Source organism: Notamacropus eugenii, chromosome 4 (genome assembly GCF_028372415.1).
Source record: "Notamacropus eugenii isolate mMacEug1 chromosome 4, mMacEug1.pri_v2, whole genome shotgun sequence".
Taxonomy (NCBI): domain Eukaryota; kingdom Metazoa; phylum Chordata; class Mammalia; order Diprotodontia; family Macropodidae; genus Notamacropus; species Notamacropus eugenii.
Genome location: NC_092875.1, coordinates 172,594,393 through 172,620,065, shown reverse-complemented (window position 1 = coordinate 172,620,065; position 25,673 = coordinate 172,594,393). Strand labels below are relative to the sequence as shown.

The 25,673-nt window shown below is 39.1% G+C and overlaps 1 protein-coding gene across 4 annotated transcripts in view; it reads left to right on the top strand.

Annotated features, from left to right (window-relative positions):
* SLC22A23 (solute carrier family 22 member 23) overlaps positions 1 to 25,673 on the top strand; it is a 254,170-nt gene that overhangs the window by 153,573 nt on the left and 74,924 nt on the right. For all 4 annotated transcript variants that reach the window (XM_072603690.1, XM_072603692.1, XM_072603693.1 and 1 more), the window contains exon 4: positions 17,377 to 17,545. In XM_072603690.1, coding sequence (XP_072459791.1) covers positions 17,377 to 17,545 — 169 coding nt within the window. The remainder of the gene's footprint in view (positions 1 to 17,376; positions 17,546 to 25,673) is intronic.

Genomic DNA, 25,673 nt, shown 5'->3' with positions numbered 1-25,673 from the left:
ATTGCATAGGTTGTAAATACAATAAGGTAACAGAGTTTGACAAAGTTTCACATGGAAATTACGACCCAAGATGTCTGTGTTTTCTTTACTATTAATATGCCATAACATAGTATATGTCTACAAATATTAAGATATGGAAAATGTCCCATTATTCAAGATAGTGTCTTAGGTTAAAGGTCTCTTAAAGAATGTTAAGTCAGCCCTGGCTGGCTTTTGTTGACATAGGAAGAGGCATTCTCTGAGTTTGCTTCAGAGAGAACAAAGAGATTATTCCAAAATTTTATATTAAACATTATCAGGGGCATGAAGACAGCCAGAGACAATGCCCAAAGCAGACAAAGTCAGGAGGCCAGTGTCACTGGATTAAAGAGTGTGTTGCGAAGTAAGGTGTAAGAAGACTGGAAAAATAGGAGAGGACAAGGTTATGGAGGGCTGGGCTAACAGAACATTTTATGTTTGCACCTGGATCAGACTCATGTTTTAGGAAATTCATGTTAGTGACAGTGTAGAGAGGAGATTGGAGTCGGGAGACAATTATCTTGCAGGGAATCAGTCAACAAGCATTCATCATGCCTTACTATGTGCCAAGCATCATGCTAGGCACCAGGGATACAAATACAAAAGCATGAGAGTCTATTTGTATAAATTTTTTACATACTTATATGGGTACGTTGATAAGGGTACTCCCAATGGAATGTAAGCTCCTTGAGGGTAAGGCAGGGAGTGTTTCACTTGTGCTTTTGTATTCCCAGAGCCTACCACACCAACTGACACTCAGTGCTTAATAACTTCTTGTTGATGGAAGATTCCATGCTACTACGAAGAGGATATAATATGTTTACAAGTGAACAAATATAAGTACAAAAAGAACCAATAGATTTGGAGCAGGTTCCTGAGGGAAGGCCTACGTGAAGGATGTGAGCTGAGCTTTAAAGAGGCTAGGAGTTTTAAGAGAAGGAAATGAAGAGGGAAAGGCCTGCAGGCACATGGTGTACAAAGTCAGTCATGGGGATGTTGTATATGGCGAACACCTAGGAGGCAAGTTTGAGTGTAGAATGTTTGAGAGGAGGCATTTACAGCCACCCTGGAGAGGAAGGTTAGCATCAGATTGTGAAGGACTTTAAATGCCAAACAAGGGGATTTATCTTTTTATCCTAAAAGAAATGAGGAACCACTAATATTTCTTGAGGAGAGGAGCAGCATGCTCAGATCTAGACTTTAGGACTCAAATTTGCAGCCATATGGAGAACAGATCGCAAAGGAGTGAGACTAATTAAGCTAATGCAGGAATTCAGGGGAGAAGAGTCTGAATTAAGTGGTTTCAGATTGAGTAAAAAGGAATTGGAGGCTAGAGAAATCAATTAAGTGAAAGTGACAAGACTGAGCACCTGAGACTATTAGGTACACAGACTGCTAGACTTGGAGTAAGGAAGTCCTGAATTCAAATTATGATTCAAACACCTAATTATCACAATAATAGCTAACATTTACACGGTAATTTAAGATTTGCCATAGGTTTAACTCTTCTTATCTTGCTGGATCTTCACAAAAACACTGTGGATAGGTACCATTATTGTCCCTAGTTTATATATGAAGAAAGTGAGGATGAGTGGTAAGTGACTTGAGGAGGGATCTTCCTATCTGACTTGAGGATAATAGCACCTGCTTCACAGGGTTGTTGTGAGGATCAGATGAGATAAAAGATGTAAATTACTTTGCAACCTTTAAAGCACTATATGGGGTGTCCCAAAAGTCCTAGTGCAGTTTAAAGGCTTTTTAAAAATTATTTGCTTTTTGGGGTGAGGGTGGGGAATGGGGTTGGCACGCCCTGTATAAATGTTAGCTGTTGTACAAATATTAGCTCTTGCTATGCCATAAGAAAGTCAGATTCAGGGATGACATGTATGAACTGATGAAGAGATAAAGGGAAATAGCTTTGGAAGACTTCAGTACTCAGATCTGCACCATGACCAGTCATGATTCCATAAGACTAATGATGAAACATGCTTCTGACTTCTGGGCATAGAGGTGCAGAAGGACACATATTTGCAGATACAGTTAATGTATAAATTTGTCTTGCTTGGACTATATTTATTTGTTTTAATGGGGGGAGAAGGAACATGCCCCCAAAATTAGACACAGATAGCTTCATGTAAAATTATTCTATACATACTTCTATTTATTAGTTCTTTCTTTCAATGCAAGTAATGTCTTTATATGTTCTTTTATTTTTAATTCATATATTTATAATAGTCAAAATTACTCAGTTGCTCAAAGTCATTCGTAATACAATATTATGTTGTTTATAACTGCTGAGTTACTGTAATTATTTATAAAAGTAATGCACTTGACAATACTTATTCCCTAATTAGGGACATTTATCATAGGATCATGGAATTTCAAACAAGAAAAAATCTTGGAGAACATCTAATTCAACTTCCTTTCATTTTGCAGATGAAACAACTTGGGCTCCTCTGGGCCTAAGAGAGGCTCCCTCTCTGGGTTAATGAATCTCATTAAAGTTGTGTAGATAGGAGTAGCAGTAGTGGAATTAAAACTCAAGTCTCCTGACTAAATCCAATGCTCTTTCTACTGCACCACTAGATATTACAAATATCCTTGTGGACTGATCATGGTACAGTGATAGTTACTAACTTTGTACCTAGTTTTACTTCTAGCAAGTTTGGGGAATGAAAATGAGCAAAGGAGTCACCATTTCCATTTACAGATAAGAAAGCTAAGCCCAAGACGCTGCAGTGGAGTTGGAATTAATTCAGGACTCTATACCACACTCCTTGGAGACTTCAAAAAAAAATTCTTTTTAAGCTTGGGATATTACCCAGTTGTTGAGGTGAATCAAGTAATTATGCAAACATGATCAGTCCCTAAGTCTGTTTTTGTTCTATAGGACTAATGCCTCTGGAAGAATTGGAGGTTCAGAGACTGGCTCTTTGAGAATTGTCAACTGGAAAATCTGGTTAGGGAATTTCATCTTTTCTTTTTCCATTTATGAGATAGAACAGGCTCCTTGTTCTACTTCTTTAGTTAGCTTGAAAATCCTTTAAGACCTGACATACATTAATATTTAAAAAGAAAAGTAAAGTTTGTTCTTATTTAAAGATTCTGTCTTTCCTTGGTCCTCCTCCCCCATAGTAAAATGATAATACTGGAAAGGTAATATGGCATTAATTTAAATTCATAAAATTTGTATACATCTGTGATTGCTAACATCAGTCATTTTTTTTTTAAATAGTAGAGTTTACCATGTGGAAACATGGATAAATCCTGAAGATTCCTTTCCTTGTTTTGAGTGTTGGGGAAGTTAGGTTTTTTTCCTAAATGAGTGTGAACCCCTAAATTTCCTGATCCTGTATGATATATTTAATAGCCTGAGGAGTTGACTACTGAAGGAAGGTGTAATTATGCATTTGCCTGAGAAAAATCCTAAAACAAATCAGATTTTAGGATTGGAAATTACCTCAGAACCCACAAAGTCTAAGACTCTTATTTTACAGATGAGGAAACTGAGGTGCACAAAGGTAATCATGTCAGTGTGTATAGAATAATTAATTCTGTTAAAGTAACTTATAAAAAGTCAGTTCAATCAATGGGCATCTTTAAGACTTCTTACTACATAGCCAACTCTGGAGCTAACCACTGTGCCAAGTCACAGCATTAGGCACTGGAAATATAAACAAAGCAATGGCATGAGTCCTTTCCCACAGGCAAATTATATTCTTTGGGAGAGATAACATATACACATATATGCATGTAAAAATAAATACAGAAATAAATTCACTGTAGTCAGAGAGGGAAGGCACTAGCAGCTGGGAGGATCAGGAAGGACCTTTTGGTAAAAGGTGGTGTACTGGAAATTAGTTTTGAAAGAAATAATGAATCCAGTGATTTGGAGGGAGTGCATTCCAGGTGTAGGAGGATGGCCATTACACTTGCACAGAGATGGAAGGTGGAATGTCATTTATGAAGAATAAGAAGAATTCCAGTTTGGCTACTGTCATGTCCAGGAAGGGAAAAAATGGATAACAAAGTTGGAAAGTCAGTTTGAAGCTAAAATATGAAGAACTTTAAAAGCCAAAAAGAAGAATTTATATTTTATTCCAGAGGCATTGGATTTTATTGAGTAGGGTAGTAGCATAGTCAGACCTTACTTTAAGGAAATCACTTTGGCAGTTATATTGAGAATAGATTGCAGTGGAGAGAGACTTGAGGCGGGGAGGTCAGTTAGGAGACCAATAGCCAAGGGAGAGCTGATAAGAACCTGAACCAGAGTTGTGGTTGTGTGGGAAGGAAGGAGGGAAGGGAGAGAGGGAAGGAGGAAGGAAAGAAAAATAAAGGAAAAAAGAAGATTGAGAGAAGTCATAAAAATTGAAATGGCAAGATTTGACCACTGATTGGCTATGTGTAATACAGAAGATTAAGTCATTTTAGGATAACACTGAGGTTGTGATCCTGAAAGCGTGAAAAGATAATGACCCTTGACAAGAATCAAGGGTTTGGGAGAGCAGTGGGTTTGTAAGTAAAGATGAGTTTTGTCTTGGAAGCATTTGAGATGTCTGTGAGACATCTAGTTTGAAATATTCATCGGCAGTTGCTAATGTGGGACTGGAGCATGGGGGAGAGATGAGAGCTAGATACATAGAATTGAGACATCGGCACAGAAATGAGAGTTTAATCCACGGGAACTGATGAGATCACTGAGAGACTGAGTAGAGAAAAGAGGAGAGAAACTGGAACAAAGTTTGTGTAGATAGCTGGATTTAGATAATGGTCTGCAAAGGACATGATCAAAATCTGTCTGATAGGTAAGAAAAGAAGTATCACAAAGCAATGAAATGACTATCCAGGGTGTAGACAGCATCTGTAGAGAGGTGGTGGTTAATAATGTCAAATACTGTAGCAAGGTTAAATAGGATAAGGACTGAGAAAAGTCATTGGATTTAGCAATGGAGAGATAATTGGTTACATTAGAAGAGTTTAAATTGAGCTTTAAGGTCAGACGACAAGATGGCAAATGGGTTGAGAAGTTAGTGAGAAAAAGAAAGCAGAAGCAATGAATGTAGGCAACCTTTTTAGAAGATTTTGACCGAAAAAGAGGAGAGAGAGGATGGTAGCAAGAGGGGATGGCCAGGTCTAGTGAAGGTTTTTTTAAAATATGTACAAGGATGAGTATTTTGTAGGCAGTACATATATATGCGTGTGTGTGTGTATATGTATGTATATATGTGTATATGTATGCGCATATATGCATATATGTATGTGTATACCAAAGAACTGGTATAGAGGGTGAGATTCAAAATTAAAGAGAGGGGAAGGGAATGATTGAGGGAGATGTCTGCTAGCAAATATGGGAAGGTGTAGGCTCCAGAACACATGAAGAGGAGTTGGCCTTGGTGAACACAAAGGCTACTTCACTATTGGAGAGCTGAGAGAGTGGGGACTGATGTCAAGGAGTCTTGTGATGAAGAGAAGGGGGAAAGAAGTTGAGTGCAAATGGCCCATTTTTTTTTTCAATAAGGTACAAGTTAATATCCTCTGGTGAGATAGTTACAGAGGCAAAATCTGGGAAGTAGAGCTGGGAGGTTGGGGAAATACTTCTCAGGAGAGTGGATGGAGACTCAGTCAGGAAAGAGTAAAAAAGATTGCTTTACTGCAGTGAGAGTACAGATTAGCTTGGATAACATAAATCTGTAGTGGACCCAGCCAGCTTGGTTGTATAACTTTCTTTAGTTCCTTTCAACAGCAAGTGAATAGGAGGAGTGGAGGTCATTGGTTACAGTAACCCAGGGTTGGGGATCAACCTGTTTGTTGATATCCCCTAAGCACTGGGGGGGAAAGAAAGACTGGGAACTTGAGAAAGAAGGGAAAACAACTTCAGGGATTATAGAAACCAGCTACCAAGATCTGGACTGGCTGACAAATTTGAATGGAGTGAATAATTCAGCAAGTATTTGTGAAGTACCTTTTATGATAACTCACAATTAAGGTTTACAGAGCTCTTTCCCCATAACAATCCTGTGAAGTGAATGATGCTCGTCTTGTTGATTTTTTGCAGATAAGGAAAGGAAATTAAACAGTGTGCTGGTGGTGACGTACTAACAAGCATCAGTTCTGGGATTCAAATTCACTGTTCCTGACTCCAGCCATGTTGTATCTCAGCAATCTGGCTGAACCAGGATAGACTGTAACACCCATCCCCACCAGGGCTTTCCTAGTTTAGCCAATCCTATAGAACCTTGAAGTCTTGAGCCTCTTAATTGTAAATTGATTTATCACTGTAATTGACATGCTTTTCAAGATGTTTGTCCAATGCTAGTACGTAATTTATAACAAGCTCTCAAAACTGTCTTTCTAGGCTTCCTCCAAGTAAAACTATATTTTCAAATTCTGTTGACTTTGGTTAAGATACTTAAGTCCTAAATGTTTTTAAAAATTGCCCCTCCAGGGTCCAAAAGTTGTGTTGCTCTAAAGTAATAATAATCTTGTATAGTCAAATATTCCATATGTTTAAATTATCTCCCCACAGTTCCAATGGACTGAATTCTTGCTTTATTCTCTATCTTACCTCTCTACAAGAAAAGGGATTCCATAATTATATGTATGAAAGGATGTTTTTGGTTATTGCAGGCATCGTATGTTTTTGACCAGACAAAAAATCCTCAGGGAAATTAGTTCTCATTGATATAGGACATTCAATGTCCTTTGCTTCCTCTGTTCACTATGAGCAACAGCTTGTTGATTGACAGGAAGGGAGTTACTTGCATATCTTCAGAGGGGGCATATAAATGGTGAGAGAGCCATTGCTAAGAGACTAGCCAAACGTTCAGTGGGAAGCATTCAGGGATCTGAGCACTGTTTGTCTGGCAACATGGTTTCCATGAGGCTCAGTGTCTCCTGGGCAGAACAGTTTTCTCTGGGAAGTCTGGTCAGTAAAGTGGTCAAAGGGCTACTTTGTTCTGTCTAGCACAATGTCACTATTCCCTGCGCTCATTTGGCCAAAAGCCAAGGTCAAAACTGAGGCAGGTAGCCTTGCCAGTCATCACCAGTTGACAACTTCATTTGGGCTTAGTTGCATTGGAGTATGAGTTCCATGTTTTCTGCCTTTTTAGAAAGAAGCCTCATATGCTTTTATTCTTAATTGCTTCCAGTGTCTCAAAAACCCAACCAACAGAATTAATTTGCCGGGGTGTTTGGGAAGGGAACAGGACCTGAGTGGGTGGGTGGGTGGAAGGGAATGCGGTAATTGTAACAGATTTGGGTGTAGTCTAGTGCTATGTATGGTGCTTGTCCTTTCCATGGAGTTTTATAGTTCTAGACCCTGCCTACGTAACAGTGACAGAGTTTGCCTTTGTTTAAAAGTATCTGTGCCCTTGTGTAGGAAAGTTGGCCATTCAACAGTAACCTCTGCATTTCACATTTTAGACCATGTCAGGCAGACTAGACAAAGCTCTTGTGGCATGGTGGAACTGCTCTTTCTCAAACTCACTTTCCATAGCTTCCTCCTAGATAATTCTAGTTAATTTTTTTGTTGCTACCATTCAATTGTCTGACTCTCCATGACCCTATTTAGGATTTTCTTGGCAAAGATATTCAAGTGGTTTGCCATTTCCTTCATTTTACAGATGAGGAAATTGAGGCAAACAGGAAACAGTGACTTGGCAAGGTTCACACAACTAATAAGGGTCTGGAACCAGATTTGAACTCAGGAAGATGAGTCTTCCTGACTCCAGGCTGGGCACGCTATCCTAACTACCCCTCCTACTTGCATTAGATGCAGCTAAAATTATGAGGGTAGCCCTGTTTGATTGACTGCAGGAGTTGTCTTTTCTAATGAAGTTTTCATAAGCAAAATATATAGTAATGCCTCAAAAATTGGGCTTAGGCAATGATGAATGCATGAGCAGACTAGTTCTCTTCCCCCCAAAATACACACCTCTGGCATCACTAGTATTTGTCTTTGAAGCACTTTGTGGGTACAGCAGGAAAACTGGGAAGAAATTAGTCCATTTCTACTGTAGGGAGGGAGAGGAGAGAACTGCTTAGAACCCAAGTGCCCCTTCACCTGATCCACTTGGAACCAGAGTTTGCCAATGTCCTTGTGCCAGGCTTGCTACATGTTTAGTAGTGACCTTGCTGGACTGAAGTATTTCTGTCATCATTTTCTAAAATGCAATCATTTGGGAAAATTCGAAACATGTGTTGTAAATTACCTAAAATACAATAACTTCAGATCCACTTGTACAAAAACATGATTAATTGCTATGGTTTCTCAGTCCACCCCTCAACTCCAAGAGGACCCTTACATGTATAATCTAATGTCCATAGATCTCATTGAGTTCCCCTCGCAATTACTTCATGTAATATAAAGTATTCCAGCATTCTATATTTTTCCCCAGCATTACATATTAAGTCTGCTGGGAATCACTCCCATGGTTTATTATGATTCCAGTTACTATACAGGGGACCTTAATTGGATCTTTAAAAAAATCCTTGTAGGCTTATTTGAGAGTAGATAAGACCTCTGGTGAGTTAGAAAATGTGTCCCTCCCAGTCTCCTCACCCTCTACCAAATTTGAGAACTGTCTTTATTTTGTTAATTTTTGGAGGTGTCACCTCCCCTAGCTGCTTCATCATGAAATGAAACCTGCTTTCTTGAAGGATCTGCTAGGGGAACAGAAGCTGGTAGTTTCCACCAAGCTGGAGAGGATTCACAGAATGGCCCCATGATGGATTGTGAGTCTCTCATCATAGGACCCATTCAGAGAGATCCATTACTAGTCAGGTTGGCTAGGAAAATGGGTTTTTCAGCCACAGCCACTTCAAGGAGTACCTATGAAGTCATAGAAGTCTCGTAGCTCTGAGATGGCCCCAGAGAGGAAGGACCACTATCCTCCAAGATCATGACAGTTTGAAGATTTGGAGGATGGCAGAGAAAGAGAAACTTTAGGCTTATTGAAAGATATTTTGGCTGTTGTTTTACTTTGTGCTTTCATATACACCAGAAACAATCAGACTAAATGTGTACTTTCCAAATCTTCTATGCTATCAAAATAATTAACTTATAGGGAGAAATGAGTGGTGAGGACTAGAACAGAAGTCTCAGAGCTAGAGTCGGAACTCTGTCAGCTAAAGCCAACAGAGATTTAAGTCCTTTGCCCTCTGGTCTTTTCTATCAAACATATACAACTGAGAGAGATTTCTAACCAACAATTTGGAAATTACCTAAGGACCTCTGAGCAGTAAATTAACTGAGTGCTGTTGCTGCTGTTACTGCTGCTGATAAAGCTAAAATCTGCTTGGATAGACTGTACTTTCTGTGCATAAGAATGCCTTTTGCAATATTTTAACTCCTTCGGGAGTGGGGAACCTGTGACCTGTAGCCCACGTGTGGCCCTCTAGATCCTCAAGTGCAGCCCTTTGAATCCAAAGGGGCCATACTTGAGGACCTAGAGGGCCGCATGTGGCCTCGAGGCCACAGGTTCTCCAACCCTGCCTTATTCTATAAGGATGAAAGTTAAAATTGTGAATGACCCTGGGAAAATCACTGTAAAAAATAAGGGAATTAAAATCAGTGACCAGTAAGGTCCCTTCCCTCTCCAAATTGATGATTCTGGATGAATTTTTAAATCTTGCCCATCCTTCAAAGCAGCTGGTGCTGCAGTGGATAGACTTCTGGGCCTGGAGTCGGAAAGACTAGAGTTTAAATCCAGCCTCAGACATTTACTGGTTGTGCGACACTGAGCAAGTCATTTAATCTCAGTTTTCTCAGCTGTAAAATGGTGATAATGGTAGCACCCACCTCATAGGATTGTTGTGAGGATCAAAGGAGATAGAATTTTTTTAAAGCACTTAGTAAATTACTTGGCACATAGTAGTCACTGAATAAATGCTTATTCCCTTCTCCATCTATAAAATTAACTTAACTGGGATTTGTTTTTTTCTCAGTTGTGCCACCCAGACCTCCAGCCCCATTTCCTAGAGGAGCTGTTTGCTTTGTCTCATATCACTATGCTTTATTTTTCTTGAGTCTGATGACATATGCAGTTCTGGCTCTGGTGAGGTGTCCTACTCTGGCCACCATATTTCCTTCCTTCTATGGCTCTAGTAATTTAGAGTAGCCTCAGAGCAAGTATTTAGATAACACTTCCTATTTAAAACTAGGCTCCTTTGATAGGCTGGCTTTCCATAGAGCCTTTCTTGAACTGATATCATGGTGAATAATTACGTGTTAGTGATCACGCTTTAATTGATATCTGACAAGAGGGATTTCTGGAATGCATGGGTTTTCCTGCGGAACTAGCCATATCTTAATTCTAGAAGAGATCTTAGATCTGTTTGTTTTCCATGATGGGATGACTCTGGGCTCATCCATTTTAATTCTTCAGGGGAATGAGGCTAGGTCTCCCTTTCCCTAAAGCTGTTTTCCTCTTTTGAGTGTTAAATAAATCTGTATAGATCAAGTCTGGAGAAATCTGACCTAATTTAAATATGACTAGTTAAAACCTCATTTTTTCTAAAGCATGCCTAATTTGCATTCTAATAAGTTTGGTATTATCCCTAGTTGGTCAAGCATTAATTGAGAGAGCAGAGAGAGATGTAAATAAAGGGGGCATCTATCCAATTTTTAACTTCGTCTGTTTCAGACTGTAACCTCTGACCAGTGGAATATATTTACTTCTAAATCTTGCCCTCATAGAGTAGATGCTTCAGACCTTTTATGTTTGTCTTCTTACCAGTTTTCTCCCTTGACACCTGAAGAATGAATATTGATAAAGGAATTTTTGGCAGGAAATTGTGAAATTTAAAAATTTTATGATAATCAAACCTGCCCAGGCTAGCAAAAAAGCTGTCCACAGAGTCTCACCAGATCACATTCCAGCTTGAAGCTTCACAGTCTCCCTCCCTGGCCGCCCATTTGAGATATAACAAGGAGAATATAATTCCTGCTGTTTTTGCACCCTGCCCAGTCAGATTAGTCTGGGCATTGCTCCATTCTTATTTGCAGATTAAATGCCTTCTATTATGTTTTAATTAAATGCTGTATAATTCTCCTGCCCTCCAATAATTTCCACACTTATCTTTTAAAATCATCTAGCTTTTAAAAATAGCCTCTAAATCATCATAATATTGAAGTTCATGTAATTACAGCAAATGAAAATTCTTTTTGTTGTTCTTTTGAATTTCTTCAGTTCTAATTTAAAAGGAAAAAAAGAATGAATGGAATGTTTCAAGGTTCGAAGAACTTGAAGTAACCGAAATATAATAGGTCAAAATTGGGATTTTTCCAAAAATAAGAAAAAATAAATACCACACTATGCCAAAGTTAGAACAGGAAATTCATTGGTTCTTCCTGAACAGAGTGTAAAACTTGACACTAGAGTGATAGAATATCAACCAGTCCAGCAAGGTTGCCATCCAACCCTGAACAGTTACTCTTAAAAGTACTTAAAATTGTAATATAAACCCATTGACTGACCACTGTTTGGATTGGGTTGGGCATAAGGGAATCTTTACTCTAGTAATGACTCTCTCTATAGAACATCTGGGTTTAGGAACTTCATGGCTCCTTCTTTAGGACAAGTTCTCCTACCAATTGACCCTTGTAGTGGAGGAGAGTCTCTGAGATTTGGTTATAATTAAGTTGATTGCTCTTATCTATAGACTTTGCCAAAGAAGCATCAGGTTGGGAAAACACCTTTTAGCCTACAGCATGTTCTATTTTTGTAGAAACATCTCCTAATGCCAGCAAAGACTTACAAATGTCATAAATTTAGTTTTTTATCCCTACTTCCTCACTGTTCTCAAAAATCTACTTATTGTTGTTGTTTAGTTGTTTTCAGTCATATCCAACTCTTCATGACCCTATTTGATGTTCTCTTGGCAAAGACACTGGAGTGGTTTGCCATTTCCTTCTCCAGCTTATTCTGTAGATGTGAAAACTGAGGCAAACAGGGTTAAGTGACTTGCCCAGGGTCACATAGATAGTCTGAGGGTGGATTTGACTTCAGCAAGTTGAGTTTTCCTGACTTCAGGCTTAGCACTCTATTCATTGTGCACCTGGCTGCTTTTAATTTTTTATCATAGTCCAAAAGAAGGGTTAGTATGGTGAATTGCAAAAAGTGTTGGACCAGGAATCAAGAGTCTTAGATAGTCCTACGTTGGCCATTAGCTGCACAACCTTGAAAAATTAAGTGAATTTACTTAATCCCCTATTTCTTCAGCTGTAGAAGGAAGAAATTGAATTTGATGATCTCTAAGGCCTTTTCCAGGTCTCACATTTTATTATTCTGTGTATTAATTGACCATACATTGAGTTTTCCAATTAGCCCATGGTAGCCCAACACCAGGCTATCAAATAACCTACTCGAAAATCCAGGCAATGCCTATTGCATATTTATTGAATTGAACTGACTTCATGACCTGATGAAATAAGATTCATTTCTTGGTACAGGTAGGTCCCCATTAATGCAAATAATGAATCTCCTGAAGTAGTCCAATTCACACTGTGTGTTTCCATTGTGCTGGAACCAGTTACCATATTTTACATAATTGTAACTTCAAATAGTGTAAATTCAAATACATGGGACCATGCCAGGAGATTCAAGAGACCTCACTCTATTTGTTCATATGTTTCTATAGTTTGGTTTGATTTGTTCATATTCAGGATTTATTCAACTTGGGTTATAAACCAGACATTTTGTAGACCGCAGGGATACCTGGACACTTTTAAACTTAAACATCCCCAAATAAGGGTGAGAAAGATCTAGACACATTTCAGAAAGTACACTGAGAAATGTGACCAATATTACATTAATGTCAAGAATCCTGAATAACATGTCCCAAAAGACTGGGGAAGGAATTGTGGTTCTAATTTATTTTTCACCCTTGTATCTCTAAAGTAAAGTAATAGAAATGAATGAGGAAGGGAGGCGGGAAGATAGAAACTATTAGCAAATGTAGCATCTGTTGTGAAATGGAGCTATTATATTATTTTGACATTATCTTTCTGATTTCATAGGAAAGGTTACTAGGGTGTCCAAGTGCTAAATTTTCATATCTGATTCTAGTATAAGCGGAGCCTCTGGAACACTGAACTTACACTGAGCTAATGCAGATTTCTAGTTTCCATAGCAGCAAATCTACTGCTTGTGCTTAATAAATGAAAACTAGAGCAAGCAACTGCTACTTGCTTCTTTTTTTTTTTTTAAAGACCTAGGTCTCTTTATTATTTTTAAGAGCAAAAATGCTAGGCCTAGGGTGATAACTTCTTCCTCTGTCAGAAAAAAAAAATCTGTTAAATGAACCTGGCCTCATCCAGAGGAAGCAGTACGCCATATTAGTAGACTGGGAGCTTGATGTTTAATCCTGTTTTCTTAATTAAATGGTAAATGGCTTTTTATAAGCTATAGTCAAAGAGGTTAGGTTTTTCTCCTCTAGGGTTATGATGATGAGCAGTTTGTTTGGGGCTTACAGTAATGAATATTTTGATTGTTTGCTGATGAGTTGAAGTTCATATTGCCTGGCACAGCTTCCAGTACCTGTTACAGTTGGTTTTAGTCTTTTAACAGAAGTGACAGTGTGGTATCTTCCTCCTTTTCTCTTTCCCTTATTTCACCTGATCAGCCTCCAAATTCACACCTTTCTGCAAAGGCATATTTTTGTAGCAAAGGAAAGACCAACAAAGTTCATCATCCATTTGACTCTAGGGAGAAAAGGCGTGGACATTTTTCTTATTAGAGAATCTACCTCTCATTTTTTATTAAGATCATTTCTACCAACCTTTTTTAAAAAGGACAGAGGCAGTTGAGGGATATATGGGAAGAGAGGGCAGCAGGCAAGTAAATAAAACCTGAAATTACTGGGCTGTTTAGCCTGGAGAAGATGTAGGAGGTACATGATGTCTGTCTTTAATTATCTGAAGGGCTGTCAGGGGGCAAGGAAATAGATTGGTTCTGCCTAGTCCCAGAGGACAGACCCAGGAACAGTGAGTGCCATTGCAGAAAGGTAAATTCTAGCTCTATGCAAGGCAAAACTTCCTAACAGAGCTATTTAAAGGGTTTTAAAGTGAAGGGTTTTCTTTGGGAAGTAGTGGGTTTGTCCTCACTGAAGATCTACAAGCAATGTCTGGATGAATATTTATTAGATCTCATTAGAAGAGGATCCATTATTTGAATGCATTTAATTGAATTAAGTGATAATAAAGTTTCTACCAACCCTGAGATCCTGTGATTCTGTGAAATTGGTGGGCCCTATGAGCAGGTAGGTGGTAAAGTCATCTGGAGTCAGAAAGACTCATCTTCCTGAGTTCAAATCTGACCTCAGACACTTACTAGCTGTGTGACCCTGCTTGACCCAGTTTCCTCCTCTGTAAAATGAGCTGGAGAAGGAAATGGCAAATCACTCCTGTATCTTTGCCAAGAAAACCCCCAAAGCGGTCATGAGGAATCAGATGTGATGGAAAAACAACTGGACAACAACAGAAGCAGGTTTACCAAATCAGATTCTCTTCCCTCTTAATGAGGCACTGAGGTGGCACAATGGATAGATTCCTACACCATTGTGACCCTGGGCATGTCACTTAATCTCTCTATGCCTCAGTTTCCTTCTCTGTAAATGAGCATAACAGCATCCCCTACCTCCCAAACTTGTAGTCAAATGAGATAACATGTGCTTTGCAAACTTTCAAGGGATAAATAAGTACTAGTGATGATGATAATCACGATCATCATCATGCTAAACTTGATCAGTGGAGATGTTTTGCTTGTTTAGCCAATGTGACTACATAAGCTGTTAGGATTTGTGCAGGTTGTATTAGATTCATACATTAAATTAGAAGAGTGATTTTATGCAAACACCAGGAAAATGATAATAATGTTGCTGATAGAATTCCAATAGAATAAACATCACCATTAGGCCACTGGTTTGGGCTCCAAATCTGTTCTGTTGTTTTTTTAATGATTTATTTATTAAAAGAAAAGATATTTTAGTAAACTTGATTTCACTGAGCTAATGTCTAACTCATAATTTAGAAGCAGAAAGTGCTGTGAGAACAAATGTAAAGCACCAGAACGGGAGACAGGAGATGCAGAATGAGTGTGGGGGAGGATTTGTCAAGAGTTCCCAAGTCAAGGGGAATCTATAGTGTGGCATCATAAACCAGAAGAAACTGAGACAGCAATATCCTATGTGATTATAGAACTAGATTTTAGGAAAAACTTTGGACAAAGGGGTGTTTGAATTGCCAAGTACCCTGCCGAAGGGCAGAAAAAATACCTCACAAAAAGAAATTCAGTAGCATACCAAGACTAAAGGAAATGAAAATATACATAAAAGCTGAAAGTTCTGATCAGCATGTCCTAGTGGTATGTTTTGTGTAAGTCACTTTCCCTTCAAACTGTCAACTGACTCATCTGTAAAATGGGTCTACTAATAATAACATACTGTGATGGATTGCTGAAGAGAATAGCAAATGAAAATACTTGTAAAAAGTCTGGTTAATTATAGAGTGCTGTTTTATTTAGGATCCATAGTCTAGTGGGTAGAAGGTTGACCTAGGAGTCTAGAGAAACCTGGGTTCAAATCCCACCTTAGAGATATACTGTCTGTGTGGTCCCCTGGTGAAGTCATTTATATCCTTTAAGTAAGTACCGATTACCTTCTATCTATTCTGTGTATTCTGATTCTCCCTTTAGAATGTATACTCCTTGACAGCAGGGGCATCTTTTTTACTCTTTTTTGTATTTGTAGCACTTAGAAGAGGGAGGGGGGAAGCAAATATTTATCGGACACCAACTATGTTTCAGGCGCTATGCCAAGCACTTTACAAGTACGATATCATTTAATCCTCATAACAACCCTTTGGGGTCGATGCTATTGTTATTCCCATTTTACAGTTGAGGAAATTGAAGCAGACAGAGGTTGAGTTGCTCAGGGTCACACAACTAGTAATTGGTTAAGGGTTGACATGAAGACAGGTCTTCCTGATTCCAGGATTAATCCCTAATGACTGCCTGACTATTTGTTGTCCTGGCATCTCTTTAAGAGAGGTGTTTTCTTTTTTTAAATAATTTTTTTTCAAATAAAATTTTATTTCTCTCTCTTCCACCCCATTGATGGAAAAAAAAAAAAGACAAACCAAATGTTAGTAATAAATATAGTTAAAATAAAACAAAAATAGTTAAAAATAGTAAAGTAAAACAAATCCCCACATTGTCCATGCAAAAAAAAAAAACCACATATCACAGTCTATACCCTAAATTCATCACCTCTTTGTTAGGAGGTAGGTAGGATATTTGATCACTGGTGCTCTGGAATCATGGTCACTTCATTGATCAAAGTTCTTATTTCATTCAAAGTTGTATGTCTTTGTAGTGTTATTATTATTATATAAAGTTTGTTTTCTGTTTACTTCATTCTGCATCAGTTCATAAGTCTTCTCAGGTTTCTCTGAAATGGATCCTTTCATCATTTCTCATGGAACAATTACATTCCAAGACATCCATGTACCGTAATTTGTTTAACCATTCACCAACCGATAGGCATCTTCTTAGATTCCAGTTCTTTGTCAATACAAAAAGATCTATTACAAATATTTTTGTGTATATGGAGGCCTTTTCCTCTCTCTTCAATTTCTGTAGTTATTAGATGAGTCTGTTATGACATGTTGACCTAGGCTTTGTAGGATCTGTTTATTTTTCTATTTATTTTTTTATTATAGGCCTAGTAGAGGTCTCATTGGGCATACTTGTATATGTGTGTGTGTGTGTGTACATATATATATATGCACAGTTTAGTGATGAGGGAACAAGGAAGGGTCAAAGAACATTGAGTTTGACTTTAAAACACTTGGGTTCAATTTGTAGCAGTCACTTAATAGCTATGTCAAGTCAATAAACTTCTCTAAGTTATGGATCCACTTTCAACTTGTCTCTCTCACACCTGTTGGTGTGAGATGTTGTCTATTAACCTGAAAACTTGAATTTTTTAAAAAAATATTTTGATAACTATTTCAGTTTGATTTCTTTTTCAGTCCTACTTATTATTTGTTTATTTTGAGAAGGGTCCATAACAATTTCCCAGACTTCTATAGAAGTCCATGACCCCCCAAAAAAGTTACTCTAAGATAGTAAGTTGCAGAACTATTGCCAATCTGCATTGGTCAAGGGAAGAAGAATGCCTTCCCTAGGAGCTCACTGTCTCAGTGAGGTCATACATCCGGATTTAATGAATCAAAATGTTTAGTCCCCCCTGGGTAGATGTGATTTTGATCCTCAAGGTCCATTACTATCTTCTGTCATTTCCAGTCTATTGAGAGTGGTTTACTCATGCCCTTTTTTTTTTCCTTTTCATATATTTCAGGAATAGAACTTTGTCCTCCTGGACATCGGTTCATGATCACGATGGTGGCAAGCTTCATAGCGATGGCAGGACAGTTCCTCATGCCAGGCTTGGCAGCCCTCTGCAGGGATTGGCAGGTCCTCCAGGCTCTTATCATCTGCCCTTTCCTCCTCATGCTTCTCTACTGGTCGTAAGTACTAATTTCATACTTTACAAGGGACAGTGCCTAAATTCCTTTGGGGTAAAGGAAGCAGGGTTAAATAGACCAGATTTACTTCTCTGGTTTGGAGATGAGTTTAATATCAGTTAATGTTATATATCATATCAGTTCAATGTAATAAACATGTATTAAGTGCCTACTGTCTACCAGTCACAACACATTTATTGAGTGCCCCCACTACTCACTGTATATGAGATGTAGCATAAAGTAGTGGTGTCAAATTCAAATAGAAATAGGGGCCACTAAACCATACATAAGGGTCCCTGCAGTTGTCATGTTGAATTAGAAAACTACCTATTAATATTATCTGTGTTCCACTGTATTTTTTTAAAATATTTCCCAATTACATTTTAATCTGATTTGACTGCAGTGGAGAGAATTGCAGGCTACATGTTTTGACACCTCTGGTATAAAATATTTTTCTTGATCTTAAAGAACTTAATGATTTCTTACTAATTTCTGCATTTTCCTGTTGACAGTTTTAAGGGGAATTCAAATGTTTGAGGAGGAGAAAGAGGAGATGGCAAGGAAACAGGTTTTTGCAGGAGCCCTTTTAGTAGTAGATGAGTCTATTATGATGTCTTGAGCAGGGTTTTGTGAAACCTTTATTTTTCTATTTTTTTTTTATCACTTATATTTCATTCATACGTATACTTTTACTCTTTGTCTGCTATTTTTGTTTCATTTTGATTCCACTTACCTCTTTTAGTGAAGTGAGAAATAGAAGTTGGGGGAAAAAATCATCCCATCCTTTTCTTATTCTCTTTATTCTTCACCTTATCATTTCATCTTTATTTCCCTTTTTCTTCTATACTATATTTAATTCTACTCTTTAATCAATGCAAAAAAAAATCTCCAGAGGATATTAATTGGTTATACCTGTACTTTATTTGCTGGGGATGAGAGCCTCCCTATTCTAAAAGTGAGGGTCTAGAGGAGAAAAGGATCAAGTTTTATTTCTTTTTATTTAGTACCACTGTGTTTTGTTTTTAAATCACTAGCTAGAAAAGGAAATAATAGTAAGCTAGAGTAAAGATGGTTTTTCCTCAAGAGTCTGATTTTTCCTTACTGTGTAATAAGCAACCTCAGCAACAGTGGGAATCCAGTAATGGGGGTGGGGGGTAGGGGGATGGGCCACCAGCTGGGGAGGTTGTTCAGCAGCAGCTGCTGCTAAAATGTTCTATCTCCTCACACGCCACCCCACCCCCCACCCCCCCCGCAAAGTCTCTGCCCCTTTCCCCACAGTCCAGGTAACTGTGCTGTGTCTGTACCATTCTCTCCTGGACTGTGTGCCCCTCCCCACATCCTACTAAGCATTTTTGCAGCTGGGAACTCTTGACCACATAAAATATTTTTGTAACTTGATAAAGTTTATATTCCTTTTACATTTTTCATATCTTGCTTTCCAATATACACGAGTGCAAACACACTCAAATTGGTTGGAAGGTGTATAAAGAGGGTGGGCCCAGAGTCAGTAAGCTTGTTAGCCCCAAGCGTGACGAAAGCTAAGGGCTAGAAAGTAACCCATGGAGACAGAATGGAAAGGAAGAGAAGGACCACCCAAATGTAGTGGTAAATACCATTATCAATTACTTCAGAGACTAAACGTGGCTATGCCTGCTCCTGAGTTGCAGATTGTATTTGCTTTGTTCCACTTACATTTATAAGACACCAGACCCAGTAGAACACCTCATTTACCACAGAGAGAGATTAATGGAGATCGTCTTTGCTTGGAGATTTGAAAAAGATCTAGCATTACATCACAGGACCACAGGATCTTACAGATCATCTCATTTTACAGATGAGGAAACTGAGGCTTTGAGCTAGTAAGTGATTTCTTCAGGATCACAGAGGGAGCAAGTGGTGGAGCTGGGAAGAGCAGTTCCCAAAAGATATGATTGCATCTGCTCACCTGATGTGTCGTATGCTTATCCTTCAGTCTCCAGGAACCAGCAGCTGGATTTATAAGTAGCCTTTGGGGTTGTTAACAAGGTGCATGTGAACCACTAATGGCTGCTGTCCTTTTTGAGGCCTGTAATGTGTATTCAAGACGAAGATGTGACAGATACTATGTCTGTCTATGTACATATGTATCTGCCTATAATTACTCTGTCCCAAATGAATTTATTATTGCAGTTGGGCAGGTGGTACAGTGGATGGAGTGCCAGGCCTGGAGTCGGAAAGACTTCGTGAGTTCAAATCTGGCCTCAGACACTTACTGTGTGACCCTGGGGAAGTCACTTCACCCAGTTTGCCTCAGTTTCCTCATCTGCAAAATGAGGAGAAGGAAATGACAAACTACTCCAGTATCTTTATGAAAAATCCCTGAATGGAGTCACACAGTAGGACACAGCTGAGATGGTGAAACAAGAAATCCCTCAGTGGACCAGAAGCAAATCTTATTGGCTAATGGATCTTAATGGGCCCTCCTCTTCTTTCCATCAGTTTTAAGCATAGAAGTAAAGCTGGCCTACCCAAGTATAGGAGAAGTAATGGAAATGAGACTTAAGTCACCCACCCTAGTTTCCTGTAAGCAAATCACTCAGCTAGCCAAATTAAGAGCTGTGCCTTATGTGTCTTAAGTCGGCCTGAACCTCCCACTCCTCACATTGAAGGAATGTTTGCTCTTTGTTTTCTCATTTTTAAAATGTCAATGACCTGCCACATGGATGTTCCTTCAGGCTGAAGCCTTTACTTTAATTCCTTGAAATATCTATGTCTCATCAATGTGGGTCCTGCATCAATGCTTCATAGAACACTATGGCTGAAAAGTTTATCATCAGGGGGCTCACCTTCAGTGAAAGGAACACTTTGTGCTCAACTAAGCCAATCATTAGACAGTGTCACCAGGTTAGTGGTCAAAATCTTTTCCGTTTGATGATGACCTGACAAATATTTGCTTCATTGGCAGAGCCTACAAGAGTTCAGAATTTCTGCCACACCAAAATGAGACATGGGGATGTTAAGATAACATGTTTTAGTTTCAAATCCGTTTTTAATATGAGAACATTCTTTGGTAGTGAAAAATTGCAGTGACATCCATGCCTCTTCCCATGGAAGGAATGAGGAGGGCAAGCTAAACAATTTCATACCCAGCTACAAACCACTGCTTATCCAGTTTTGAGGGCCTTGGTAACTAAAAGAACAATTGACCTATAAAAGCTACCAAGGTCTTTCTTTTCATTTTTCTAATGACTATCCTTCTTTCCATTTGCTACAATTAGCATTTTCTCCTTCCTAAAGGCTTTTGTGTTATTATGGTACTCTCCTAGTAGTAATCTCCTAGAGAGGCTCTGGAGTGCCAACCAACACTACCAGCTGTTGGTGGCAAAATATTGAGAGTGTATGGCCTCCATTTAATCAGCAAGTATTCATTGCATGCCCATGGTGCCCAGCAGTGTACCTGGTACTTCAAGTGCAAATTAAAACACACACTCAGAAATATGGGCCCTACATCAAATCACAGAGATAATAGTTGCTCCCATTTCTGTAGCCATTTACGTTTAAAAAAAATTTGCTCCTCAAAGTCCTATGAGATAAGTAGTACAGAGAGGATTATCCTCATTTTGTAGGTGAGTAAATTAAGGTTCACACATGGTAAGTGACTTGCCATAGTCATACGCTCGGTGGAAGCTGGTCTATGAACTCGGATCTCCGGACTGTGGGGCCAGTGTGTTTTCCATTTTAGCACGCTCCCAAGGCAATCAACCATCCAACAGAATCATAGGGGTATAAAAACTATCAAAAGAAGTTGTCTGATGCATATGGGGCAGCGTAAGCAAAGACTTGGCAGTGAAAGGTGAGAAGACAGGTTTGTTTTGTGTTAAGGTAGATAGTGAAATAAGGAATCCACCCTTTCTGGAATGATGCTGGAGAGGAGTAGGAAAAGAGCAAGAGGAACAGGAAGGGGAAAGGGTGGAGGACTTGGAAGACAGCAGCCCAGAGTTTCTCAGTGATCCTGAAAGCAATGAAAAGCCACCACAGAGAGCAGAGTAGCTCCCTGCCAACAGGAGCCATTGGAAAATAGCATCAGTTACAGAGTATAAAGTGTTTTAGAATGGAAAGAAGGGAGAGATTAGAATTCTGGGCAGAAAAAGGTTATAGAAACATGAGTGGAAAATGGCCAGGGATTTGTGGGTGGGTGCAGAAAGCAATGGGTGGGTTCTAGTGGTGTTTTTAGAGCAGGTTCACAGAATGCATGGTTTCCATAGCAACAAATTCTGTCAAGAAATTTGCTGAGCTCAATATATGGGATCAATGAAAGAAAACAAGCAGCTAGGGAAGTTGATGTCTCATATTGCAGGTGTGTTAGACTATTGGTTGCCTTGTCCTGGGTTCCAGTTAGAAGGTGGGACTCCAGAAATGGAGCAGCCTATTTAAATATGTGCCTGTTGTCTCCATCTCTTTTGTTCAAAGAGGACTGCAGACATCCTCACTAGTGGCTTGGTATCACCATATGCCTTATAGTGTTTAATATAGCTCCCCAGCTAAGTTAATAAGGACAAAGGAGAAAAGAAATCGCAAGTGTTTTCCAACTGGTATGTTTTGAAAACATACCAGAGATGGATGCTTGATCTCTAAAGCCAAGTGCTTCTACCTTAGCTTTGGCGTATTGGGTCACTTTTTTATCTCATATATTGCATCTATGCTTATTTTGCTTTGGGAAGAAGCCAAAGTGTTACGTGCAAATTTAGAAGCAAGTCTTAATAACCAAGTTCTTGTCTAGAAAAAGAGTTTTTCTGCATTATGTAAGGGATTTCTTCAGGATCAAAGAAAACAAATGTGGAGAAGTGTCTGTGATCCCATAATACTGCTAGGAGAGAAGAGAGGGAAAACAGGGGGTTAACCAGATACCTTTATAGATAGCAAAAAGCTCAGAATGGAATCAGCAAGCATTTATTAAGCACCTACTTACACACAGGTATACATCAGACGCTGTTGGGTGCCAGAGATACAAGTACAAAAAGCAAAACAATCCCTGAGTAGGCAACATGTATGTATTTAAGAGTAGCAAAAGATCTAGGACTCACTCTCCCATTCACCTCACACTATCAGGTTGGGTCTTCAGAGGGTGGCTAATGTTTCTTTCAACCAGACTCCAGGAGTAATTCTGAAGAGTTGGGAGTTTCCTAGTGCTATCATTCATGTGCCGCTTTCATTATCATCTAACCAGTCAGCATCTCTCCAAAATCAGTTTACCAATGAACACCAACTAGCGTTTAGAAGGAATATTTATTTAGGAGGTGTAGCAAGGACCAAAGTACAACATCCCCCTCAAACTGGGAGGTACATTCTCCCCTCTACATACCCAATTTCATACCTAAGGACAATTGGACTCAAAAAGATTACTGTAAAACATTCCCTTCGGGGAGGGATGGTGACCTTCTGGCTCTGGGATTCTTTTTCTCCCTTCAAGGAGTCCTCAATAAGTGAGGTACCTCAGCCACAATCTCAGCTGCCATGTCACTTCAGTCTCTGGCTAGCTCAAATAAGTTGCTCAGCCGCTTCCATCTTTCCGTTAGCCTTGACTGTTGTGGCTACCAGCAGCTTCCATTATAGGCGCTTAATGCTGGACTTCTTAAGAACCTTTCCAACCTTTCTATTGGAAACCTTGTCTATTCCCTATTTACTCACCAAAGATCAAGAAAGAATCAACACAGACAAAAGAGACAAAGGCACTGTGCATTCATACTCTCCTGAGGCTGGATGGAGAGATAAGGTAGGCACTTCTTCTGCTGATCTCTCCTCATACCCAGATACCCACTGCATTTCTCTCTCCTTACTTGAAAGCTAACGGAAAACAGATCAAGAGTTTGTCCACTGGTCACCAAGACTGGGACTGGGCCATGTAGAAGGGGGTGAAAGGAAAACCAGACCATGGGGATAGAACCAAAGAAACTGATGGAAAGAAGATCATTCCTCAAAGGGAGGATAAAGGGAATGACTGAGAAGCAGTGACCCAAATCTCTTTAAGGTAGGGGCTAATAAAAAGCAATTCCCTGACCTAGCCCTCCTCAGCCAGCCCCCATAACAACAGGAACAGTACTCCTCTGCCCTAAAAAGATGAAGACATTGAGGCTCAGTGACATACCCAAGGTCACATATTTGTAGCAAGTGGCAGATCTGAATCTGGATTCTGGTTCCAAATTCAGCATTCTGTCTGTTACACTGGTGCTGCTTTGGGGAGACCAAAGTCTCAGTTCAAGATATATAAGGCCTAACATCTCATACTCTACAGGAGGCTTCCAGCCCGCCTTGTCTTTGCTGACTTTAGAAGGAATGTACCTTAGTTATCTCACTCTTAAAGCTGATTGTTGAATGACTATATATTTCCCTCTACAAAATCCTAAGTTGCCAAATCCCATTGGATAAGGGAAAAATCATTTTAATATTATAACTATCCCAAGACATTGTCAGGTTTGCCCCCTCAATAACCATCTATCTGTCACTATGTCTGAGCCTGTTTATACCTACAGGGATATATAACTATTGTTGATAATTTTGTTCATCATTGATATAGAGCTGACATAGAAAGTTGTAACTCCTAATATTTGAATAGGGTAAAAAAAATCGACCACTTTCCCTGCAAAAAAACTTGTCTGTACTTCTTAAGGGAATAAGAGAGATAGGAAACTGAATCTCTCTGATGACAGAAGTGGAGAGTGTCTAATCCTGTATCCAGGAGGTCCTCCATTCTAGAAACCTGGCTCAAACCGTGCCATCTGTCACAAATGAATTGGGGATGGGGAGGAGGTGGAGAAATAGAGCAGATAAAGAGACTGTAAGAATACATAGATGTATGATATATTAATAAAAAATTCTAGTTCAAAATTCTAGCTCTGAGTAGAATTAAGTACCCATACAACTGTTTGGATGTCTAAGAAAAAGTAGTCATGAACAATTGGGAATCAGCTTGAAAGGATGTCTCTGGTGGAGTGCCCCAGGGATTTGTGCATGGCCTGGTGCTGTTTAATGTTTTTTCAAAGGCTTGGATGTTGGGATAGAGGACATGCTTGTCAAATTAGATGACACACAGCTGGGACAAAAATTCCTACTGCCCTGGATGGCAGTCAAAATTTGAAAAGATCTTTACAGGCTGTAACAATGGACTGTATCAAATGAGGTAAAATATTAATAGAGATAAATGTAAAGTCTTACACTTGGGTTCAAAAAATCAATTTTTCATATTTGATTTTGACAAGAGCAGATCATCTGAAAAAATTAATAAATGTTTCTTCCTCAAAAAAAAAGTTTGTCCACTGGAAACCTTTGTAGGCACTCCATTTCAACACAGCAGGCAGTTAAAAGATTTTTCATCACTACATAGTAAATCTACAGGAAACAGCCAGAGCATACCTGTGAGTGCTCTGAAATGGAAGCAGGGTCCCTCTGTGACTCATTCCTTGAAGCAGACTCACCAAGCCTCCATGGGGGTTGGTAATAGGAAAAGCATAGTATACATGCTCTAAGGACCAGTCCATCATCAGCCAGTCTCCCCCATTATACAATTAGCAAAGGGAAGGGGAAAAGGAATAAGCATTTATGTAGCACCTACTGTGTACTATGCATTGTGCTAAGGACTTCACAGATATTATCTCATTTGATCTCAAATATTTACAGAATAAATTCAGGTATATACTAGATGATTAAAGAGGGGAGGCACCACTGTTTTGGAGGGATCAGGAAGGGATTCATGCAGAAGACTGTGCTTGAGCTGTTTTTTGAAGGAACCAAGGGATATTCAGAGGTGGAGGTGAGGATGGAATAGATTCCAGGCATGGGATGGGGAGGACATGTAGAAAAACTGCATGGAGGATGGAAGTCCTACTCTGTTTGCCTGGATACAGGACTGAGGAATAAAGAGAGGAGTCAGGGAGAGGGCTGGAGAGCAGCTAGTGACTAATGTGTTATAGAGAAAGGTGTGACTTAGTCCAATGAATATTTAGAATATGAAAATACTGTGTTAGATAATTAAGTTTTCTACAGGGCAATAAGTTAGATGTTAACAAGTCTTAACATCATATGCCACAAAATACAAATGTACAAACTAAGCATTCTAAGTCAATTTCAGTATCTTAGATTTGTGGAGGGCATTTTT